At 38.9% G+C, this 18,360-nt stretch overlaps 11 protein-coding genes and 2 non-coding genes across 13 annotated transcripts; 7 read left to right on the top strand and 6 right to left on the bottom strand.

Moving 5' to 3' along the window:
* The first annotated feature begins 713 nt into the window (after positions 1–713).
* LOC136041224 (histone H4) lies at positions 714–1,129 on the top strand. The gene has a single exon (XM_065725803.1). The coding sequence runs from the start codon at positions 761–763 to the stop codon at positions 1,070–1,072; it is 312 nt and encodes a 103-aa protein (XP_065581875.1). The 5' UTR covers positions 714–760; the 3' UTR covers positions 1,073–1,129.
* A 2,746-nt stretch (positions 1,130–3,875) lies between these two features.
* On the top strand, positions 3,876–4,760 carry LOC136041211 (histone H1-delta-like). The gene has a single exon (XM_065725789.1). The coding sequence runs from the start codon at positions 4,041–4,043 to the stop codon at positions 4,713–4,715; it is 675 nt and encodes a 224-aa protein (XP_065581861.1). The 5' UTR covers positions 3,876–4,040; the 3' UTR covers positions 4,716–4,760.
* Positions 4,761–6,063: 1,303 nt separating this feature from the next.
* Positions 6,064–6,182, bottom strand: LOC136041268 (5S ribosomal RNA). The gene has a single exon (XR_010620989.1). It is a non-coding gene; the product is annotated as a 5S ribosomal RNA (ribosomal RNA).
* A 664-nt stretch (positions 6,183–6,846) lies between these two features.
* On the bottom strand, positions 6,847–7,227 carry LOC136041256 (histone H2A). The gene has a single exon (XM_065725868.1). The coding sequence runs from the start codon at positions 7,225–7,227 to the stop codon at positions 6,847–6,849; it is 381 nt and encodes a 126-aa protein (XP_065581940.1).
* A 140-nt stretch (positions 7,228–7,367) lies between these two features.
* On the top strand, positions 7,368–7,878 carry LOC136041219 (histone H2B). The gene has a single exon (XM_065725798.1). It carries the CDS (start codon positions 7,444–7,446, stop codon positions 7,813–7,815), a length of 372 nt encoding a protein of 123 aa, XP_065581870.1. The 5' UTR covers positions 7,368–7,443; the 3' UTR covers positions 7,816–7,878.
* Positions 7,879–8,332: 454 nt separating this feature from the next.
* LOC136041215 (histone H3) lies at positions 8,333–8,841 on the bottom strand. Its single transcript, XM_065725793.1, has one exon. The coding sequence runs from the start codon at positions 8,793–8,795 to the stop codon at positions 8,385–8,387; it is 411 nt and encodes a 136-aa protein (XP_065581865.1). The 5' UTR covers positions 8,796–8,841; the 3' UTR covers positions 8,333–8,384.
* Positions 8,842–8,947: 106 nt separating this feature from the next.
* Positions 8,948–9,362, top strand: LOC136041223 (histone H4). The gene has a single exon (XM_065725801.1). The coding sequence runs from the start codon at positions 8,994–8,996 to the stop codon at positions 9,303–9,305; it is 312 nt and encodes a 103-aa protein (XP_065581873.1). The 5' UTR covers positions 8,948–8,993; the 3' UTR covers positions 9,306–9,362.
* A 2,869-nt stretch (positions 9,363–12,231) lies between these two features.
* Positions 12,232–12,991, top strand: LOC136041210 (histone H1-delta-like). Its single transcript, XM_065725788.1, has one exon. The coding sequence runs from the start codon at positions 12,272–12,274 to the stop codon at positions 12,944–12,946; it is 675 nt and encodes a 224-aa protein (XP_065581860.1). The 5' UTR covers positions 12,232–12,271; the 3' UTR covers positions 12,947–12,991.
* A 1,303-nt stretch (positions 12,992–14,294) lies between these two features.
* LOC136041267 (5S ribosomal RNA) lies at positions 14,295–14,413 on the bottom strand. The gene has a single exon (XR_010620988.1). It is a non-coding gene; the product is annotated as a 5S ribosomal RNA (ribosomal RNA).
* A 663-nt stretch (positions 14,414–15,076) lies between these two features.
* LOC136041255 (histone H2A) lies at positions 15,077–15,457 on the bottom strand. Its single transcript, XM_065725867.1, has one exon. It carries the CDS (start codon positions 15,455–15,457, stop codon positions 15,077–15,079), a length of 381 nt encoding a protein of 126 aa, XP_065581939.1.
* A 158-nt stretch (positions 15,458–15,615) lies between these two features.
* LOC136041218 (histone H2B) lies at positions 15,616–16,107 on the top strand. The gene has a single exon (XM_065725797.1). The coding sequence runs from the start codon at positions 15,674–15,676 to the stop codon at positions 16,043–16,045; it is 372 nt and encodes a 123-aa protein (XP_065581869.1). The 5' UTR covers positions 15,616–15,673; the 3' UTR covers positions 16,046–16,107.
* Positions 16,108–16,563: 456 nt separating this feature from the next.
* Positions 16,564–17,064, bottom strand: LOC136041214 (histone H3). Its single transcript, XM_065725792.1, has one exon. The coding sequence runs from the start codon at positions 17,020–17,022 to the stop codon at positions 16,612–16,614; it is 411 nt and encodes a 136-aa protein (XP_065581864.1). The 5' UTR covers positions 17,023–17,064; the 3' UTR covers positions 16,564–16,611.
* A 108-nt stretch (positions 17,065–17,172) lies between these two features.
* On the top strand, positions 17,173–17,588 carry LOC136041221 (histone H4). Its single transcript, XM_065725799.1, has one exon. The coding sequence runs from the start codon at positions 17,220–17,222 to the stop codon at positions 17,529–17,531; it is 312 nt and encodes a 103-aa protein (XP_065581871.1). The 5' UTR covers positions 17,173–17,219; the 3' UTR covers positions 17,532–17,588.
* The last annotated feature ends 772 nt before the right edge of the window (positions 17,589–18,360 follow it).

Below are 18,360 nucleotides of genomic sequence, written 5' to 3'. Positions count from 1 at the left end.
TCTGAATATAAGCTAGGAAATCAGAGACAAAATATAAATCAAGAGGGGATTACCATTTGCTTGAAAATTTTGAGTCAAAAGGTAAATATTCATTGGTTGAATACATCGAAAGGAAACATACTAATAAGATAAAGTAGTACTATAAGATTTGTTATTTTACATTCTACCCAATATCGTAGTGTTGAATATCTTTTGGCATGATGGTCACCCTCTTGGCGTGAATGGCACACAAGTTGGTATCTTCAAAAAGTCCAACTAGATACGCCTCGCTGGCTTCTTGTAGGGCCATCACAGCCGAACTCTGGAACCTCAAGTCAGTTTTGAAATCCTGGGCAATCTCTCGCACAAGTCTCTGGAAGGGGCAATTTCCTTATTAAGAGTTTCGGTACTCTTTTGATAACGACGAATCTCTCTCAGGGCTACGGTTCCGGGCCTGTATCTGTGTGGTTTTTTTAACCCCACCAGTAGCAGGAGCCGACTTACGTGCAGCCTTGGTCGCAAGCTGCTTCCTAGGTGCCTTTCCACCAGTTGATTTTCTCGCAGTTTGTTTTGTCCTAGCCACGTTGATAGATTGCCTCTCTTGAAAAGAATGAACAAAGGAACAGATATCTAGTGTCTATATTTATATTGAGCGCCAGCCGCGCGATAGAGTAACAATTTTTGGGGAAAGCCTTTGGTAATATAAATGAAACGGGCTTTCAAGAAAACTTGTTAGTTTGTCAAAAACTTTACAGTTGATTGCTACGGTATCGTATTAAATATGACAGGAAGAGGAAAAGGAGGAAAGGGGCTTGGAAAAGGAGGCGCAAAACGTCATCGCAAAGTTCTTCGTGACAATATCCAGGGTATCACAAAGCCAGCAATTAGAAGACTGGCTCGCCGTGGTGGTGTAAAACGTATATCTGGCCTAATTTACGAGGAAACCAGAGGTGTTCTTAAAGTTTTTCTAGAAAATGTTATTCGCGATGCTGTCACCTACACAGAACATGCCAAGAGAAAGACTGTAACTGCTATGGATGTAGTCTACGCTCTGAAGCGTCAAGGTCGTACATTGTATGGCTTTGGTGGTTAATGATTTCCAAATGCCTTTTGAACTGTCCCCAAACCCAACGGCCTTTTTAAAGGCCAACAAATCTTTAAACACTTTCTAGCCCCGGTTCTATGAGCCTTTTTTATATTGTGCATTTAAAATGTCGGTAAATACTTTTTTTTTTCTTTTCGTCTCAGGTGCAATATCTGACTCGTATTCTGCAAACAAATTACCATTGCTATTTTATTGTATTTTGCTTTTCCTTGCATATTTGAATAAAGTTGTTTATTCTCATCATGGGATTATTCAAGGAAATAGTTGTTGCTATTCAACTGCACAAGCCTATTTTATCATGTTGGAATGAAGATAGTAGGAACGGAGGAAAATGTGTTCCTACTCTTACTAAATTGCCGCTGGACCTTATAGTTTGGACACAAGTATATTATTGCATTAGTTATTTGCAGTTAATAAACAAGTATGAAAAGCTGGCAACAGTTTAGATAGCAAATGAATTTCCTTGTAAACTGACTCTGAGAATGAAGCCCAAAATCATGAGTTTCAAACCATAACAAAAGGCATCCGATGGACTTTAATTTACTACTACTACTAATAACTCACTGCAGCACCAAGCCGCCTGAGGCCAACACAGCTACGCACGCTCCTTCTCCAACCTAATCTATTTAAAACCTCCCTCTTTACACCCTCCCAGGAAGTTCCCATTTCCTTTAAATCTTTATTTATGACATCACTCCCAACCCAGACAAGGACGACCTGCTTTCCGTGTAGCCCCAGACTGTTGGCCAAAAAGGACAATCTTCGGTAATCTGTCATCCTTCATCCGTAGAACGTGGCCTAGCCATCTCAACCTTTCTTTCATTATAGCCCCAGAAAGCGGGATTGAACCACACTTTTCGTACAGCCTACTGTTTGAAATACGGTCAGTCAGCCGGGTACCCAGAACAATCCGTAGCCAATTTCTCTGGAAAACATCTAGTAAATTTTCATCTGCTTTTCGGAGTGCCCATGCTTCAGAGCCATATTTGACCACTGTCATCACTGTAGCTTTCAATATTCTAATCTTGGTTTGTAGACTTATCTTTCTATTCTTCCAAACTTTTTTTAACTGTGAAAAAACACCCTGGGCCCTAGCTATTCTATTTTTAACATCTTCACTGCTCCCACCATCTTTACTAATAATACTACCTAGGTAACTGAAGCTCCCAACCTGTTCAATCTTTTCGTTACCTAATGTCACCTGTTCATCTTCACTTATTCCTATAGCCTTAGTGACTTAGTCTTCTTAACATTAATTTTCAAGCCTATTTTAGCACCCTGAACTCGTAAAACCTCTAAAAATTCATTCATTTTGCTCACACTTTCATCTAATATGCTTAAATCATCAGCATAATCTAAGTCCAGGAGCGTTCTTCCTCCCCATTTGATTCCATGGTCTCCAATTGCCTTTCCTGTGCTCCTTAAGACGAAGTCCATCAAAATGATACATATAAAGGGGGATAGAACACAACCCTGCTCTTTAATTTAGAGGTCGAAAAACAACAGCAAACGGACTTTTAGCTGGTAGTCACCGTTGAAATATATTGCATTTCAATGCTAAGCATTGAACATATTAGTTTGTTCCAACACTGCTTTTGGTCTTTTGAAATAAAAGACGCCATAAGCCTATAAAAATGATTTTATTTGTGGATTACATAGCAGTTATTTGTGATAATATTTTATTTGTGATCATATAACAACAGTTTGTTTTGCGTTTTTAACTTTTGCAAAAATTTTTTGCCATTTGTCAGTTAACTTTTTGAGTTTTTTTTGTTTTTGTTTTTTAATTTAATTTATGATTTCTATGTTCGTTTTTAAGCAAAACTCGAAAACATACTGCAGAAAGGGGGACATTTCTCCGGTTTAAAATAATTCCTTTTTGACTGGAAAGTATAATAAACTTTCAGATAGCCTATGATCGAAATAAATGAAAGCGGTTTGTTTCAACTTTGCCTCCCCCCCCCCCCCACATCTCAAAAAAATTACAATGCCATTTTCATTTTTTTTAAATATAATGCTAAAATAAAGTAAAATTTGTTTTTATTAGAATACAAATTTGACACAAAAGCCTCAAAATTTCAGTACCTTTGGCTTTTTGAAATACATGACTATAAGTAATAAAAGCCTTTGTTTCAAAAAAAGAGATAAAAAAAAAAATGCATCCAAGTTCCTTTGACTCTTCTTTTGTTGAAATCTGTTGTTCTAAAGGGATTCTGTTTAAAAAGCATAAAAAAAAAGAAATTCTGAGATGCTTGTTTTTTGAAGCCTCCTTGTCCACCTCATATCCTTCCTGTACTACTATCAAAGGAGTCCCTCCGCATCTCGGAAACCTTACAATGTTATTCTTGTCTTTTTAAATATAAATTTAGAATAAAATGAAATTTATTTTCATTAAAATACGAGTTTGACACTTTAAGCCTCAAATTTAGGTGTCGTTTCTAATTGCTTTATCTTCTGTGTTTTTAGCTGGAGTTTCGGAATTAATTTGAATACGATTTTGCAAACACGCATGCATCTATGTTACATTCTCTGAAAGCTCTTGTACTGGATTTCACTAATAAAAAATAAAAAGTGGACATCGAGGATATAAATTCCTAGCAAAAAGGTGTTTATTGAGATTGAACACTAGTTTTGACGGATTTCCACTGTTCTCTGCCCATTTGCTGGCAAATTAGCACAAATGAAGCGCTAAAAAAAATGTCTTCTTGTAGAAAAATGACCTGTCTATCCTTTAGTATAGGTTTCATACCCCAAAAGCTTACCTCCTAGTCGAAAATTTGAATAAAGCCATTACAAACAAACACAAGCACGGCCGAAATTCCTTAGCTCGCGCACAGAGAATAATGTTAACCCGGGTACGGCGGTTTCCAAAGTACAATTGTAAAACTTTGAAAATAAACATGTATTGGATATTCAGTCGCGCTAGTGATAGAGAAAAGTTAGAAAAGAATTGGAAATGTCTGAAGTTGAAGCTCAAGTGGCACCAACATCTGTAGAATCCCAGAGCATGGCTTCACCAGCCAAGAAGGAAAAGAAAGCAAAGGCTCCAAAACCAGCTAAGGTTGCAAAACCTAAAGGGGATAAAAAAGCCAAGGCACCAGCAAACCACCCAAAATACACCGAAATGATCACCAAATCCATTGCTGACCTGAAAGAACGCGGGGGATCTAGCCGTCAGGCCATTCTCAAATACATAATGGCCAATTTTCAGGTTGGCAATGATGCCAAAGTTGTGAATATGCATCTTAAGCAAGCTTTGAAGCGCTGCCTTGCAAATGGACTTGTTATAAATCCCAAAGGTACTGGCGTAACTGGTTCTTTCAAGCTTGCAAAGCCTATCAAGGCCGAAAACCCCAAGGCTGTAAAGCCTACCAAGCCCACAGCTAAGAAGACCTCAGTCAAGAAAACAGCCAAACCTACTGCAGTTAAAAAGTCAACTTCATCCAAAAAGGCTACCAAGCCAATGGCTGGTAGCAAGAAACCTGTAAAGACTTTCAAGAAACCCACTGTTGCCAAAAAAGCAGTAGCAGCAAAGAAGTCGACACCTAAGAAGGGGCCATCAGTCAAGAAAGCTCCCGCCAAGAAAGTGGCATCTAAAAAGTCAGTGGCTAAGAAACCAGCTAAAAAGTAATGTGTGCAATAGGTCTATCCTACAGTATCAAACAGCCCTTTTCAGGGCTATCAAAGCAAATGCTCGAAACTCTGTTCAGAAAGTTATAATGCTATTAATTTGACATTTTGACTGTCAACTTTTCCCTTTCAAGTATAATTTAGCTGTTGTTTGAGCCCAAAACACGTTGTATAATAGTTACTTTTGCATTTTAGTGCTATTGCTGTCTAAAAAACACCATCTTAGACTAGATTTTATGGCTAAAGTCTTTGATTCAAGTCAGTCGTTTGTGCGGCGCTCTTGAAGGAGCAAGTACATTGGTGTCATTGATGCACTTGAAAGAGAAAGGCAGTTGAACTGTATAATGGAGCTGAGGCCGAAAACATTTGAAGGGACTTTGGACATAGACCAATCAAAGACTAACTTTAAAGTTAGTCTTTAAGACAGTTGCTTAGGCGGCGCTATTGAAGGAACAAGTAGACTTTTGCTATTGAAAGACCAAGGCAACTTGAACTGTAGAAAGGAGTTGGGCCCGAAAACATATGAAGAGGATTTGGACATGGACAAATCAAAGACTAACTTTAAAGTAGTCTTTGATTTAAGTCAGCTGTTTACGCGGCGCTATTGAAGGAATGAGCAAATTTTTGGTGTAGATGCTACTGAAAGACAAAAGTAGTTGAACTGTACAATGGAGTTGAGCCCAAAAATATATGAAGACGGTTTGGACATAAATACACTGTTCAGTGAGCTTTTATCAGAAATTACTGGTAAAGTGCCCCCAATGAAATATACTAAATTACACGCCAACTTTTTGGAGATCAGGAATGAGTGTGAGTCAACTGTTGTTTTGGCATAGCTAATGAGCCAATAAATAAAGTCGAAAATTGGGATCAAAGAGTGACATTATAAGCCCCCAATATATTTGACCGATCAAGGAGATGCCCCAAGGGCTGAAGAACCCATTCCGGCAGAGGAGAATTAACCATTTAAAACTGTCTGTTTCTTGGTGGCTTTCAACTTGATTTAGTTGCTGGAATGGTCAACTAAAATATCTTGGGGGCTTATAATGTCACTTTGGTTACAATTTTTGACTTTATTTATTGGCTTAAATAAATGTGAGTCAACTGTTGTGGCTGTTCAATTTTCGCCTTCATTTATTTGCTTATCATCTAAGCCAAAACAGTTGACTCGCATTTATTTATTACCGATAGATGGAATCAGGGAAATGTCCAATTTAGTCTCTCTTTTTTCTCTTATATAAAATATAATCATCTTGGTGTTGTTAGAATAAGGAAACGAGTTTGTTAAAGAATATTATTTTACTTTGAATAAAAAGAAATCATAATAAAAACATAAAAAGAAAAAAAGATGTCAACAGCACCCGGTGTTCCCAGGCGGTCACCCATCCAAGTACTGACCGGGCCCGACGTTGTGTGACTTCCAGGATCTGACGAGACTGGGTACTTTCAACGTGGTATGGCCGTTGGCTGAAAGATTTTGTAACGAAATGAATGTTGATCCACAAACTGAAAAGAAACAAAATGCCTAATTTTAGAGTCATAAAGCAAGGTTTTTAGTAGACAAATATTTAGAAAGAATCAAAATATGTTTATCCATTGTTTTTTTTTGTTTTTAACTTTTTTCCTTCTGAAACAAAAACGACAAGTCTCCCACAAATGTTTCTACCTTTGATGACTACCCTATGGCTTCCTAGGCTAGTTTAAATTAGTCGAATTAGAGGCTCTTGGTTTATTTTTAAAAACAGTTCCTCAATTTTTGCGTATAATCTATTGGTTTCTTAGGTGAAAATGAGCTTCCTCTCAAGTCCTATGCTTTGTAACGAGATCAATGTAAAAGCAGACTTTATTGCTTGTAACAAAAGGGCAAGCTTGAAATATTTATTCATGTTTTGTTGGGGTATAATTTAACGATTTTCAAGGAAAATGTTTCCCCCGCCTCCAGTCAATTCTTACGCGTTGTTACTAGGTAGGCAAATGTGAAAGTTTTCCTTTTCACATTCAGTATCCTAAATTTCATAGCTTTTTCCTTTCCAGATGGTCACATGCTATAGAGCAATTCAATTAATTTGTAGCCCTTAAAAGGGCTGTTGGTTAATTTGGGGGTTGGGCCTGGAGCTAAAAATTAGATTCATTTAAGCCTTTGCCGGTTTTTCAGTCTTCTTTGGTAGAAGGACTGCTTGAATATTGGGCAAAACGCCTCCTTGGGCAATGGTGACCCCCGACAGAAGCTTGTTGAGTTCTTCATCGTTTCTAATGGCAAGCTGAAGGTGACGAGGAATGATACGAGTTTTTTTGTTATCTCGTGCAGCATTACCAGCAAGCTCAAGGACCTCGGCAGCCAAATACTCCATCACCGCTGCAAGGTAAACGGGTGCGCCTGCACCAACTCGCTCCGCATAGTTGCCCTTTCTCAGAAGACGGTGGATCCTTCCCACTGGGAATTGGAGACCTGCCCTGTTTGAACGGGACTTTGCCTTTCCCTTCACTTTTCCACCCTTTCCTCTTCCTGACATGGTTTCTAGGTTACGAAATTCCTTGAGATTCTTTAAACACAAACAAATTGAAAATGATGTCTGTTTTTGAATGCGCAAACAATTTATACTCCAGCCAGCGAACTGAGTTCCTCTGAGAAAAGAATTGCGCGCGAACTGTAGTTGGTATATAAACGGGTCGAGTTCTGGAAACGCTATTCATTTGATTATTGGATTCTGTTAAAGAATCTATTAACAATGGCTCCAAAAACTTCAGGAAAAGCAGCAAAGAAAGCTGGTAAGGCGCAGAAAAACATTAGTAAAACTGATAAGAAAAGGAAACGAAAGAGGAAGGAAAGCTACGCCATTTACATTTACAAAGTTCTCAAGCAAGTGCATCCCGACACTGGTGTTTCTAGCAAGGCAATGAGCATCATGAATAGCTTTGTCAACGATATCTTTGAAAGGATTGCTGCGGAAGCCTCTCGTCTAGCTCACTACAACAAGAGGTCCACCATCACTAGCAGAGAGGTTCAAACTGCTGTGAGGCTGCTCCTACCCGGAGAACTTGCCAAGCATGCTGTTAGTGAAGGCACCAAAGCTGTAACAAAATACACAAGCTCCAAATAAGAGGTGTTTTCCCTGTCTATTAGCGCCCAATCAGCCGGGCCCTCCCAAACAGCCCTTTTAAGGGCTACCACCTTATTCTAAATGCTCTGCTCTCAAATTGCTTTTACTGTTCCTGGCTTTGATTTGCTAAATTTCAGGTAAACAAGAACCCATACTAAACCCTAATACGAAAAAAAAAAAGAAAAAAAGTCCCCTGTTTCAAAGACAACGCTCAATTTGCTTGTTGTATACAAAGTAATATATTATCGACGTAATAGTCAAAGAGAATTAGAAAACGGGGCCTCCGTCTTTTTCATGACATTCCATCAAAAGTATTTTCATAGGCTTGTTGGGTCCAATTGGGAGCTATTCATTTTTTGGATATTTTTGGATTTATTAGGCTGGCCTAAATTGGCATTTTGACGTGTTTCCTTTTCATTAGATCTTTCGGATCAACAGGCCCTTGACTCATACCTTTTTTGTCACGGAACACTAGGCTGTTTAACGCTATTTTGCGTGTTTGTTTAAACCATCTAGTGGCCCTTAAAAGGGCCGTTGGTTAAGATGCAATTGCATAGAAATTAGGGTACTTAAGCTCTCTCGCCACGGATACGACGGGCAAGTTGAATATCTTTTGGCATGATGGTCACCCTCTTGGCGTGAATGGCACACAAGTTGGTATCTTCAAAAAGTCCAACTAGATACGCCTCGCTGGCTTCTTGTAGGGCCATCACAGCCGAACTCTGGAACCTCAGGTCAGTTTTGAAATCCTGGGCAATCTCTCGCACAAGTCTCTGGAAGGGCAATTTCCTTATTAAGAGTTCGGTACTCTTTTGATAACGACGAATCTCTCTCAGGGCTACGGTTCCGGGCCTGTATCTGTGTGGTTTTTTTACCCCACCAGTAGCAGGAGCCGACTTACGTGCAGCCTTGGTCGCAAGCTGCTTCCTAGGTGCCTTTCCACCAGTTGATTTTCTCGCAGTTTGTTTTGTCCTAGCCATGTTGATAGATTGCCTCTCTTGAAAAGAATGAACAAAGGAACAGATATCTAGTGTCTATATTTATATTGAGCGCCAGCCGCGCGATAGAGTAACAATTTGTGGGGAAGGCCTTTGGTAATATAAATTAAACGGGCTTTCAAGAAAACTTGTTAGTTTGTCAAAAACTTTACAGTTGATTGCTACGGTATCGTATTAAATATGACAGGAAGAGGAAAAGGAGGAAAGGGGCTTGGAAAAGGAGGCGCAAAACGTCATCGCAAAGTTCTTCGTGACAATATCCAGGGTATCACAAAGCCAGCAATTAGAAGACTGGCTCGCCGTGGTGGTGTAAAACGTATATCTGGCCTAATTTACGAGGAAACCAGAGGTGTTCTTAAAGTTTTTCTAGAAAATGTTATTCGCGATGCTGTCACCTACACAGAACATGCCAAGAGAAAGACTGTAACTGCTATGGATGTAGTCTACGCTCTGAAGCGTCAAGGTCGTACATTGTATGGCTTTGGTGGTTAATGATTTCCAAATGCCTTTTGAACTGTCCCCAAACCCAACGGCCTTTTTAAAGGCCAACAAATCTTTAAACACTTTCTAGCCCCGGTTCTATGAGCCTTTTTTATATTGTGCATTTAAAATGTCGGTAAATACTTTTTTTTTTCTTTTCGTCTCAGGTGCAATATCTGACTCGTATTCTGCAAACAAATTACCATTGCTATTTTATTGTATTTAGCTTTTCCTTGCATATTTGAATAAAGTTGTTTATTCTCATCATGGGATTATTCAAGGAAATAGTTGTTGCTATTCAACTGCACAAGCCTATTTTATCATGTTGGAATGAAGATAGTAGGAACGGAGGAAAATGTGTTCCTACTCTTACTAAATTGCCGCTGGACCTTATAGTTTGGACACAAGTATATTATTGCATTAGTTATTTGCAGTTAATAAACAAGTATGAAAAGCTGGCAACAGTTTAGATAGCAAATGAATTTCCTTGTAAACTGACTCTGAGAATGAAGCCCAAAATCATGAGTTTCAAACCATAACAAAAGGCATCCGATGGACTTTAATTTACTACTACTACTAATAACTCACTGCAGCACGAAGCCGCCTGAGGCCAACACAGCTACGCACGCTCCTTCTCCAACCTAATCTATTTAAAACCTCCCTCTTTACACCCTCCCAGGAAGTTCCCATTTCCTTTAAATCTTTATTTATGACATCACTCCCAACCCAGACAAGGACGACCTGCTTTCCGTGTAGCCCCAGACTGTTGGCCAAAAAGGACAATCTTCGGTAATCTGTCATCCTTCATCCGTAGAACGTGGCCTAGCCATCTCAACCTTTCTTTCATTATAGCCCCAGAAAGCGGGATTGAACCACACTTTTCGTACAGCCTACTGTTTGAAATACGGTCAGTCAGCCGGGTACCCAGAACAATCCGTAGCCAATTTCTCTGGAAAACATCTAGTAAATTTTCATCTGCTTTTCGGAGTGCCCATGCTTCAGAGCCATATTTGACCACTGTCATCACTGTAGCTTTCAATATTCTAATCTTGGTTTGTAGACTTATCTTTCTATTCTTCCAAACTTTTTTTAACTGTGAAAAAACACCCTGGGCCCTAGCTATTCTATTTTTAACATCTTCACTGCTCCCACCATCTTTACTAATAATACTACCTAGGTAACTGAAGCTCCCAACCTGTTCAATCTTTTCGTTACCTAATGTCACCTGTTCATCTTCACTTATTCCTATAGCCTTAGTGACTTAGTCTTCTTAACATTAATTTTCAAGCCTATTTTAGCACCCTGAACTCGTAAAACCTCTAAAAATTCATTCATTTTGCTCACACTTTCATCTAATATGCTTAAATCATCAGCATAATCTAAGTCCAGGAGCGTTCTTCCTCCCCATTTGATTCCATGGTCTCCAATTGCCTTTCCTGTGCTCCTTAAGACGAAGTCCATCAAAATGATACATATAAAGGGGGATAGAACACAATCCTGCTCTTTAATTTAGAGGTCGAAAAACAACAGCAAACGGACTTTTAGCTGGTGTTCACCGTTGAAATATATTGCATTTCAATGCTAAGCATTGAATATATTAGTTTGTTCCAACACTGCTTTTGGTCTTTTGAAATAAAAGACACCATAAGCCTATAAAAATGATTTTATTTGTGGATTACATAGCAGTTATTTGTGATAATATTTTATTTGTGATCATATAACAACAGTTTGTTTTGCGTTTTTAACTTTTGCAAAAAATTTTTGCCATTTGTCAGTTAACTTTTTGAGTTTTTTTTTGTTTTTGTTTTTTAATTTAATTTATGATTTCTATGTTCGTTTTTAAGCAAAACTCGAAAACATACTGCAGAAAGGGGGACATTTCTCCGGTTTAAAATAATTCCTTTTTGACTGGAAAGTATAATAAACTTTCAGATAGCCTATGATCGAAATAAATGAAAGCGGTTTGTTTCAACTTTGCCTCCCCCCCCCCCACATCTCAAAAAAATTAAAATGCCATTTTCATTTTTTTTAAATATAATGCTAAAATAAAGTAAAATTTGTTTTTATTAGAATACAAATTTGACACAAAAGCCTCAAAATTTCAGTACCTTTGGCTTTTTGAAATACATGACTATAAGTAATAAAAGCCTTTGTTTCAAAAAAAGAGATAAAAAAAAAATGCATCCAAGTTCCTTTGACTCTTCTTTTGTTGAAATCTGTTGTTCTAAAGGGATTCTGTTTAAAAAGCATAAAAAAAAAGAAATTCTGAGATGCTTGTTTTTTGAAGCCTCCTTGTCCACCTCATATCCTTCCTGTACTACTATCAAAGGAGTCCCTCCGCATCTCGGAAACCTTACAATGTTATTCTTGTCTTTTTAAATATAAATTTAGAATAAAATGAAATTTATTTTCATTAAAATACGAGTTTGACACTTTAAGCCTCAAATTTAGGTGTCGTTTCTAATTGCTTTATCTTCTGTGTTTTTAGCTGGAGTTTCGGAATTAATTTGAATACGATTTTGCAATCACACATGCATCTATGTTACATTCTCTGAAAGCTCTTGTACTGGATTTCACTAATAAAAAATAAAAAGTGGACATCGAGGATATAAATTCCTAGCAAAAAGGTGTTTATTGAGATTGAACACTAGTTTTGACGGATTTCCACTGTTCTCTGCCCATTTGCTGGCAAATTAGCACAAATGAAGCGCTAAAAAAAATGTCTTCTTGTAGAAAAATGACCTGTCTATCCTTTAGTATAGGTTTCATACCCCAAAAGCTTACCTCCTAGTCGAAAATTTGAATAAAGCCATTACAAACAAACACAAGCACGGCCGAAATTCCTTAGCTCGCGCACAGAGAATAATGTTAACCCGGGTACGGCGGTTTCCAAAGTACAATTGTTAAACTTTGAAAATAAACATGTATTGGATATTCAGTCGCGCTAGTGATAGAGAAAAGTTAGAAAAGAATTGGAAATGTCTGAAGTTGAAGCTCAAGTGGCACCAACATCTGTAGAATCCCAGAGCATGGCTTCACCAGCCAAGAAGGAAAAGAAAGCAAAGGCTCCAAAACCAGCTAAGGTTGCAAAACCTAAAGGGGATAAAAAAGCCAAGGCACCAGCAAACCACCCAAAATACACCGAAATGATCACCAAATCCATTGCTGACCTGAAAGAACGCGGGGGATCTAGCCGTCAGGCCATTCTCAAATACATAATGGCCAATTTTCAGGTTGGCAATGATGCCAAAGTTGTGAATATGCATCTTAAGCAAGCTTTGAAGCGCTGCCTTGCAAATGGAATTGTTATAAATCCCAAAGGTACTGGCGTAACTGGTTCTTTCAAGCTTGCAAAGCCTATCAAGGCCGAAAACCCCAAGGCTGTAAAGCCTACCAAGCCCACAGCTAAGAAGACCTCAGTCAAGAAAACAGCCAAACCTACTGCAGTTAAAAAGTCAACTTCATCCAAAAAGGCTACCAAGCCAATGGCTGGTAGCAAGAAACCTGTAAAGACTTTCAAGAAACCCACTGTTGCCAAAAAAGCAGTAGCAGCAAAGAAGTCGACACCTAAGAAGGGGCCATCAGTCAAGAAAGCTCCCGCCAAGAAAGTGGCATCTAAAAAGTCAGTGGCTAAGAAACCAGCTAAAAAGTAATGTGTGCAATAGGTCTATCCTACAGTATCAAACAGCCCTTTTCAGGGCTATCAAAGCAAATGCTCGAAACTCTGTTCAGAAAGTTATAATGCTATTAATTTGACATTTTGACTGTCAACTTTTCCCTTTCAAGTATAATTTAGCTGTTGTTTGAGCCCAAAACACGTTGTATAATAGTTACTTTTGCATTTTAGTGCTATTGCTGTCTAAAAAACACCATCTTAGACTAGATTTTATGGCTAAAGTCTTTGATTCAAGTCAGTCGTTTGTGCGGCGCTCTTGAAGGAGGAAGTACATTGGTGTCATTGATGCACTTGAAAGAGAAAGACAGTTGAACTGTATAATGGAGCTGAGGCCGAAAACATTTGAAGGGACTTTGGACATAGACCAATCAAAGACTAACTTTAAAGTTAGTCTTTAAGACAGTTGCTTAGGCGGCGCTATTGAAGGAACAAGTAGACTTTTGCTATTGAAAGACCAAGGCAACTTGAACTGTAGAAAGGAGTTGGGCCCGAAAACATATGAAGAGGATTTGGACATGGACAAATCAAAGACTAACTTTAAAGTAGTCTTTGATTTAAGTCAGCTGTTTACGCGGCGCTATTGAAGGAATGAGCAAATTTTTGGTGTAGATGCTACTGAAAGACAAAAGTAGTTGAACTGTACAATGGAGTTGAGCCCAAAAATATATGAAGACGGTTTGGACATAAATACACTGTTCAGTGAGCTTTTATCAGAAATTACTGGTAAAGTGCCCCCAATGAAATATACTAAATTACACGCCAACTTTTTGGAGATCAGGAATGAGTGTGAGTCAACTGTTGTTTTGGCATAGCTAATGAGCCAATAAATAAAGTCGAAAATTGGGATCAAAGAGTGACATTATAAGCCCCCAATATATTTGACCGATCAAGGAGATGCCCCAAGGGCTGAAGAACCCATTCCGGCAGAGGAGAATTAACCATTTAAAACTGTCTGTTTCTTGGTGGCTTTCAACTTGATTTAGTTGCTGGAATGGTCAACTAAAATATCTTGGGGGCTTATAATGTCACTTTGGTTACAATTTTTGACTTTATTTATTGGCTTAAATAAATGTGAGTCAACTGTTGTGGCTGTTCAATTTTCGCCTTCATTTATTTGCTTATCATCTAAGCCAAAACAGTTGACTCGCATTTATTTATTACCGATAGATGGAATCAGGGAAATGTCCAATTTAGTCTCTCTTTTTTCTCTTATATAAAATATAATCATCTTGGTGTTGTTAGAATAAGGAAACGAGTTTGTTAAAGAATATTATTTTACTTTGAATAAAAAGAAATCATAATAAAAACATAAAAAGAAAAAAAGATGTCAACAGCACCCGGTGTTCCCAGGCGGTCACCCATCCAAGTACTGACCGGGCCCGACGTTGTGTGACTTCCAGGATCTGACGAGACTGGGTACTTTCAACGTGGTATGGCCGTTGGCTGAAAGATTTTGTAACAAAATGAATGTTGATCCACAAACTAAAAAGAAACAAAATGCCTAATTTTAGAGTCATAAAGCAAGGTTTTTAGTAGACAAATATTTAGAAAGAATCAAAATATGTTTATCCATTGTTTTTTTTGTTTTTAACTTTTTTCCTTCTGAAACAAAAACGACAAGTCTCGCACAAATGTTTCTACCTTTGATGACTACCCTATGGCTTCCTAGGCTAGTTTAGATTAGTCGAATTAGAGGCTCTTGGTTTATTTTTAAAAACAGTTCCTCAATTTTTGCGTATAATCTATTGGTTTCTTAGGTGAAAATGAGCTTCCTCTCAAGTCCTATGCTTTGTAACGAGATCAATGTAAAAGCAGACTTTATTGCTTGTAACAAAAGGGCAAGCTTGAAATATTTATTCATGTTTTGTTGGGGTATAATTTAACGATTTTCAAGGAAAATGTTTCCCCCGCCTCCAGTCAATTCTTACGCGTTGTTACTAGGTAGGCAAATGTGAAAGTTTTCCTTTTCACATTCAGTATCCTAAATTTCATAGCTTTGTCCTTTCCAGATGGTCACATGCTATAGAGCAATTCAATTAATTTGTAGCCCTTAAAAGGGCTGTTGGTTAATTTGGGGGTTGGGCCTGGAGCTAAAAATTAGATTCATTTAAGCCTTTGCCGGTTTTTCAGTCTTCTTTGGTAGAAGGACTGCTTGAATATTGGGCAAAACGCCTCCTTGGGCAATGGTGACCCCCGACAGAAGCTTGTTGAGTTCTTCATCGTTTCTAATGGCAAGCTGAAGGTGACGAGGAATGATACGAGTTTTTTTGTTATCTCGTGCAGCATTACCAGCAAGCTCAAGGACCTCGGCAGCCAAATACTCCATCACCGCTGCAAGGTAAACGGGTGCGCCTGCACCAACTCGCTCCGCATAGTTGCCCTTTCTCAGAAGACGGTGGATCCTTCCCACTGGGAATTGGAGACCTGCCCTGTTTGAACGGGACTTTGCCTTTCCCTTCACTTTTCCACCCTTTCCTCTTCCTGACATGGTTTCTAGGTTACGAAATTCCTTGAGATTCTTTAAACACAAACAAATTGAAAATGATGTCTGTTTTTGAATGCGCAAACAATTTATACTCCAGCCAGCGAACTGAGTTCCTCTGAGAAAAGAATTGCGCGCGAACTGTAGTTGGTATATAAACGGGTCGAGTTCTGGAAACGCTATTCATTTGATTATTGGATTCTGTTAAAGAATCTATTAACAATGGCTCCAAAAACTTCAGGAAAAGCAGCAAAGAAAGCTGGTAAGGCGCAGAAAAACATTAGTAAAACTGATAAGAAAAGGAAACGAAAGAGGAAGGAAAGCTACGCCATTTACATTTACAAAGTTCTCAAGCAAGTGCATCCCGACACTGGTGTTTCTAGCAAGGCAATGAGCATCATGAATAGCTTTGTCAACGATATCTTTGAAAGGATTGCTGCGGAAGCCTCTCGTCTAGCTCACTACAACAAGAGGTCCACCATCACTAGCAGAGAGGTTCAAACTGCTGTGAGGCTGCTCCTACCCGGAGAACTTGCCAAGCATGCTGTTAGTGAAGGCACTAAAGCTGTAACAAAATACACAAGCTCCAAATAAGAAGTGTTTTCCCTGTCTATTAGCGCCCAATCAGCCGGGCCCTCCCAAACAGCCCTTTTAAGGGCTACCACCTTATTCTAAATGCTCTGCTCTCAAATTGCTTTTACTGTTCCTGGCTTAGATTTGCTAAATTTCAGGTAAACAAGAACCCATACTAAACCCTAATACGAAAAAAAAAAAAAAAAGTCCCCTGTTTCAAAGACAACGCTCAATTTGCTTGTTGTATACAAAGTAATATATTATCGACGTAATAGTCAAAGAGAATTAGAAAACGGGGCCTCCGTCTTTTTCATGACATTCCATCAAAAGCATTTTCATAGGCTTGTTGGGTCCAATTGGGAGCTATTCATTTTTTGGATATTTTTGGATTTATTAGGCTGGCCTAAATTGGCATTTTGACGTGTTTCCTTTTCATTAGATCTTTCGGATCAACAGGCCCTTGACTCATACCTTTTTTGTCACGGAACACTAGGCTGTTTAACGCTATTTTGCGTGTTTGTTTAAACCATCTAGTGGCCCTTAAAAGGGCCGTTGGTTAAGATGCAATTGCATAGAAATTAGGGTACTTAAGCTCTCTCGCCACGGATACGACGGGCAAGTTGAATATCTTTTGGCATGATGGTCACCCTCTTGGCGTGAATGGCACACAAGTTGGTATCTTCAAAAAGTCCAACTAGATACGCCTCGCTGGCTTCTTGTAGGGCCATCACAGCCGAACTCTGGAACCTCAAGTCAGTTTTGAAATCCTGGGCAATCTCTCGCACAAGTCTCTGGAAGGGCAATTTCCTTATTAAGAGTTCGGTACTCTTTTGATAACGACGAATCTCTCTCAGGGCTACGGTTCCGGGCCTGTATCTGTGTGGTTTTTTTACCCCACCAGTAGCAGGAGCCGACTTACGTGCAGCCTTGGTCGCAAGCTGCTTCCTAGGTGCCTTTCCACCAGTTGATTTTCTCGCAGTTTGTTTTGTCCTAGCCATGTTGATAGATTGCCTCTCTTGAAAAGAATGAACAAAGGAACAGATATCTAGTGTCTATATTTATATTGAGCGCCAGCCGCGCGATAGAGTAACAATTTGTGGGGAAAGCCTTTGGTAATATAAATTAAACGGGCTTTCAAGAAACTTGTTAGTTTGTCAAAAACTTTACAGTTGATTGCTACGGTATCGTATTAAATATGACAGGAAGAGGAAAAGGAGGAAAGGGGCTTGGAAAAGGAGGCGCAAAACGTCATCGCAAAGTTCTTCGTGACAATATCCAGGGTATCACAAAGCCAGCAATTAGAAGACTGGCTCGCCGTGGTGGTGTAAAACGTATATCTGGCCTAATTTACGAGGAAACCAGAGGTGTTCTTAAAGTTTTTCTAGAAAATGTTATTCGCGATGCTGTCACCTACACAGAACATGCCAAGAGAAAGACTGTAACTGCTATGGATGTAGTCTACGCTCTGAAGCGTCAAGGTCGTACATTGTATGGCTTTGGTGGTTAATGATTTCCAAATGCCTTTTGAACTGTCCCCAAACCCAACGGCCTTTTTAAAGGCCAACAAATCTTTAAACACTTTCTAGCCCCGGTTCTATGAGCCTTTTTTATATTGTGCATTTAAAATGTCGGTAAATACTTTTTTTTTTCTTTTCGTCTCAGGTGCAATATCTGACTCGTATTCTGCAAACAAATTACCATTGCTATTTTATTGTATTTAGCTTTTCCTTGCATATTTGAATAAAGTTGTTTATTCTCATCATGGGATTATTCAAGGAAATAGTTGTTGCTATTCAACTGCACAAGCCTATTTTATCATGTTGGAATGAAGATAGTAGGAACGGAGGAAAATGTGTTCCTACTCTTACTAAATTGCCGCTGGACCTTATAGTTTGGACACAAGTATATTATTGCATTAGTTATTTGCAGTTAATAAACAAGTATGAAAAGCTGGCAACAGTTTAGATAGCAAATGAATTTCCTTGTAAACTGACTCTGAGAATGAAGCCCAAAATCATGAGTTTCAAACCATAACAAAAGGCATCCGATGGACTTTAATTTACTACTACTACTAATAACTCACTGCAGCACCAAGCCGCCTGAGGCCAACACAGCTACGCACGCTCCTTCTCCAACCTAATCTATTTAAAACCTCCCTCTTTACACCCTCCCAGGAAGTTCCCATTTCCTTTAAATCTTTATTTATGACATCACTCCCAACCCAGACAAGGACGACCTGCTTTCCGTGTAGCCCCAGACTGTTGGCCAAAAAGGACAATCTTCGGTAATCTGTCATCCTTCATCCGTAGAACGTGGCCTAGCCATCTCAACCTTTC

The sequence above is a fragment of the Artemia franciscana genome, unplaced genomic scaffold (assembly GCF_032884065.1).
Source record: "Artemia franciscana unplaced genomic scaffold, ASM3288406v1 PGA_scaffold_1180, whole genome shotgun sequence".
In the NCBI taxonomy this organism is placed as follows: Eukaryota; Metazoa; Arthropoda; class Branchiopoda; order Anostraca; family Artemiidae; genus Artemia; species Artemia franciscana.
Note: the sequence above shows the minus strand (reverse complement) of the source record. Positions and strands in the feature narration are given on the sequence as shown.

Excerpts from the sequence above, each read along its gene's own strand:
- LOC136041211 (XM_065725789.1), top strand. The coding sequence starts at position 4,041 with ATGTCTGAAGTTGAAGCTCAAGTGGCACCAACATCTGTAGAATCCCAG.
- LOC136041214 (XM_065725792.1), bottom strand. The coding sequence starts at position 17,022 with ATGGCTAGGACAAAACAAACTGCGAGAAAATCAACTGGTGGAAAGGCA.
- LOC136041210 (XM_065725788.1), top strand. The coding sequence starts at position 12,272 with ATGTCTGAAGTTGAAGCTCAAGTGGCACCAACATCTGTAGAATCCCAG.
- LOC136041255 (XM_065725867.1), bottom strand. The coding sequence starts at position 15,457 with ATGTCAGGAAGAGGAAAGGGTGGAAAAGTGAAGGGAAAGGCAAAGTCC.
- LOC136041221 (XM_065725799.1), top strand. The coding sequence starts at position 17,220 with ATGACAGGAAGAGGAAAAGGAGGAAAGGGGCTTGGAAAAGGAGGCGCA.
- LOC136041215 (XM_065725793.1), bottom strand. The coding sequence starts at position 8,795 with ATGGCTAGGACAAAACAAACTGCGAGAAAATCAACTGGTGGAAAGGCA.
- LOC136041256 (XM_065725868.1), bottom strand. The coding sequence starts at position 7,227 with ATGTCAGGAAGAGGAAAGGGTGGAAAAGTGAAGGGAAAGGCAAAGTCC.
- LOC136041223 (XM_065725801.1), top strand. The coding sequence starts at position 8,994 with ATGACAGGAAGAGGAAAAGGAGGAAAGGGGCTTGGAAAAGGAGGCGCA.
- LOC136041219 (XM_065725798.1), top strand. The coding sequence starts at position 7,444 with ATGGCTCCAAAAACTTCAGGAAAAGCAGCAAAGAAAGCTGGTAAGGCG.
- LOC136041224 (XM_065725803.1), top strand. The coding sequence starts at position 761 with ATGACAGGAAGAGGAAAAGGAGGAAAGGGGCTTGGAAAAGGAGGCGCA.
- LOC136041218 (XM_065725797.1), top strand. The coding sequence starts at position 15,674 with ATGGCTCCAAAAACTTCAGGAAAAGCAGCAAAGAAAGCTGGTAAGGCG.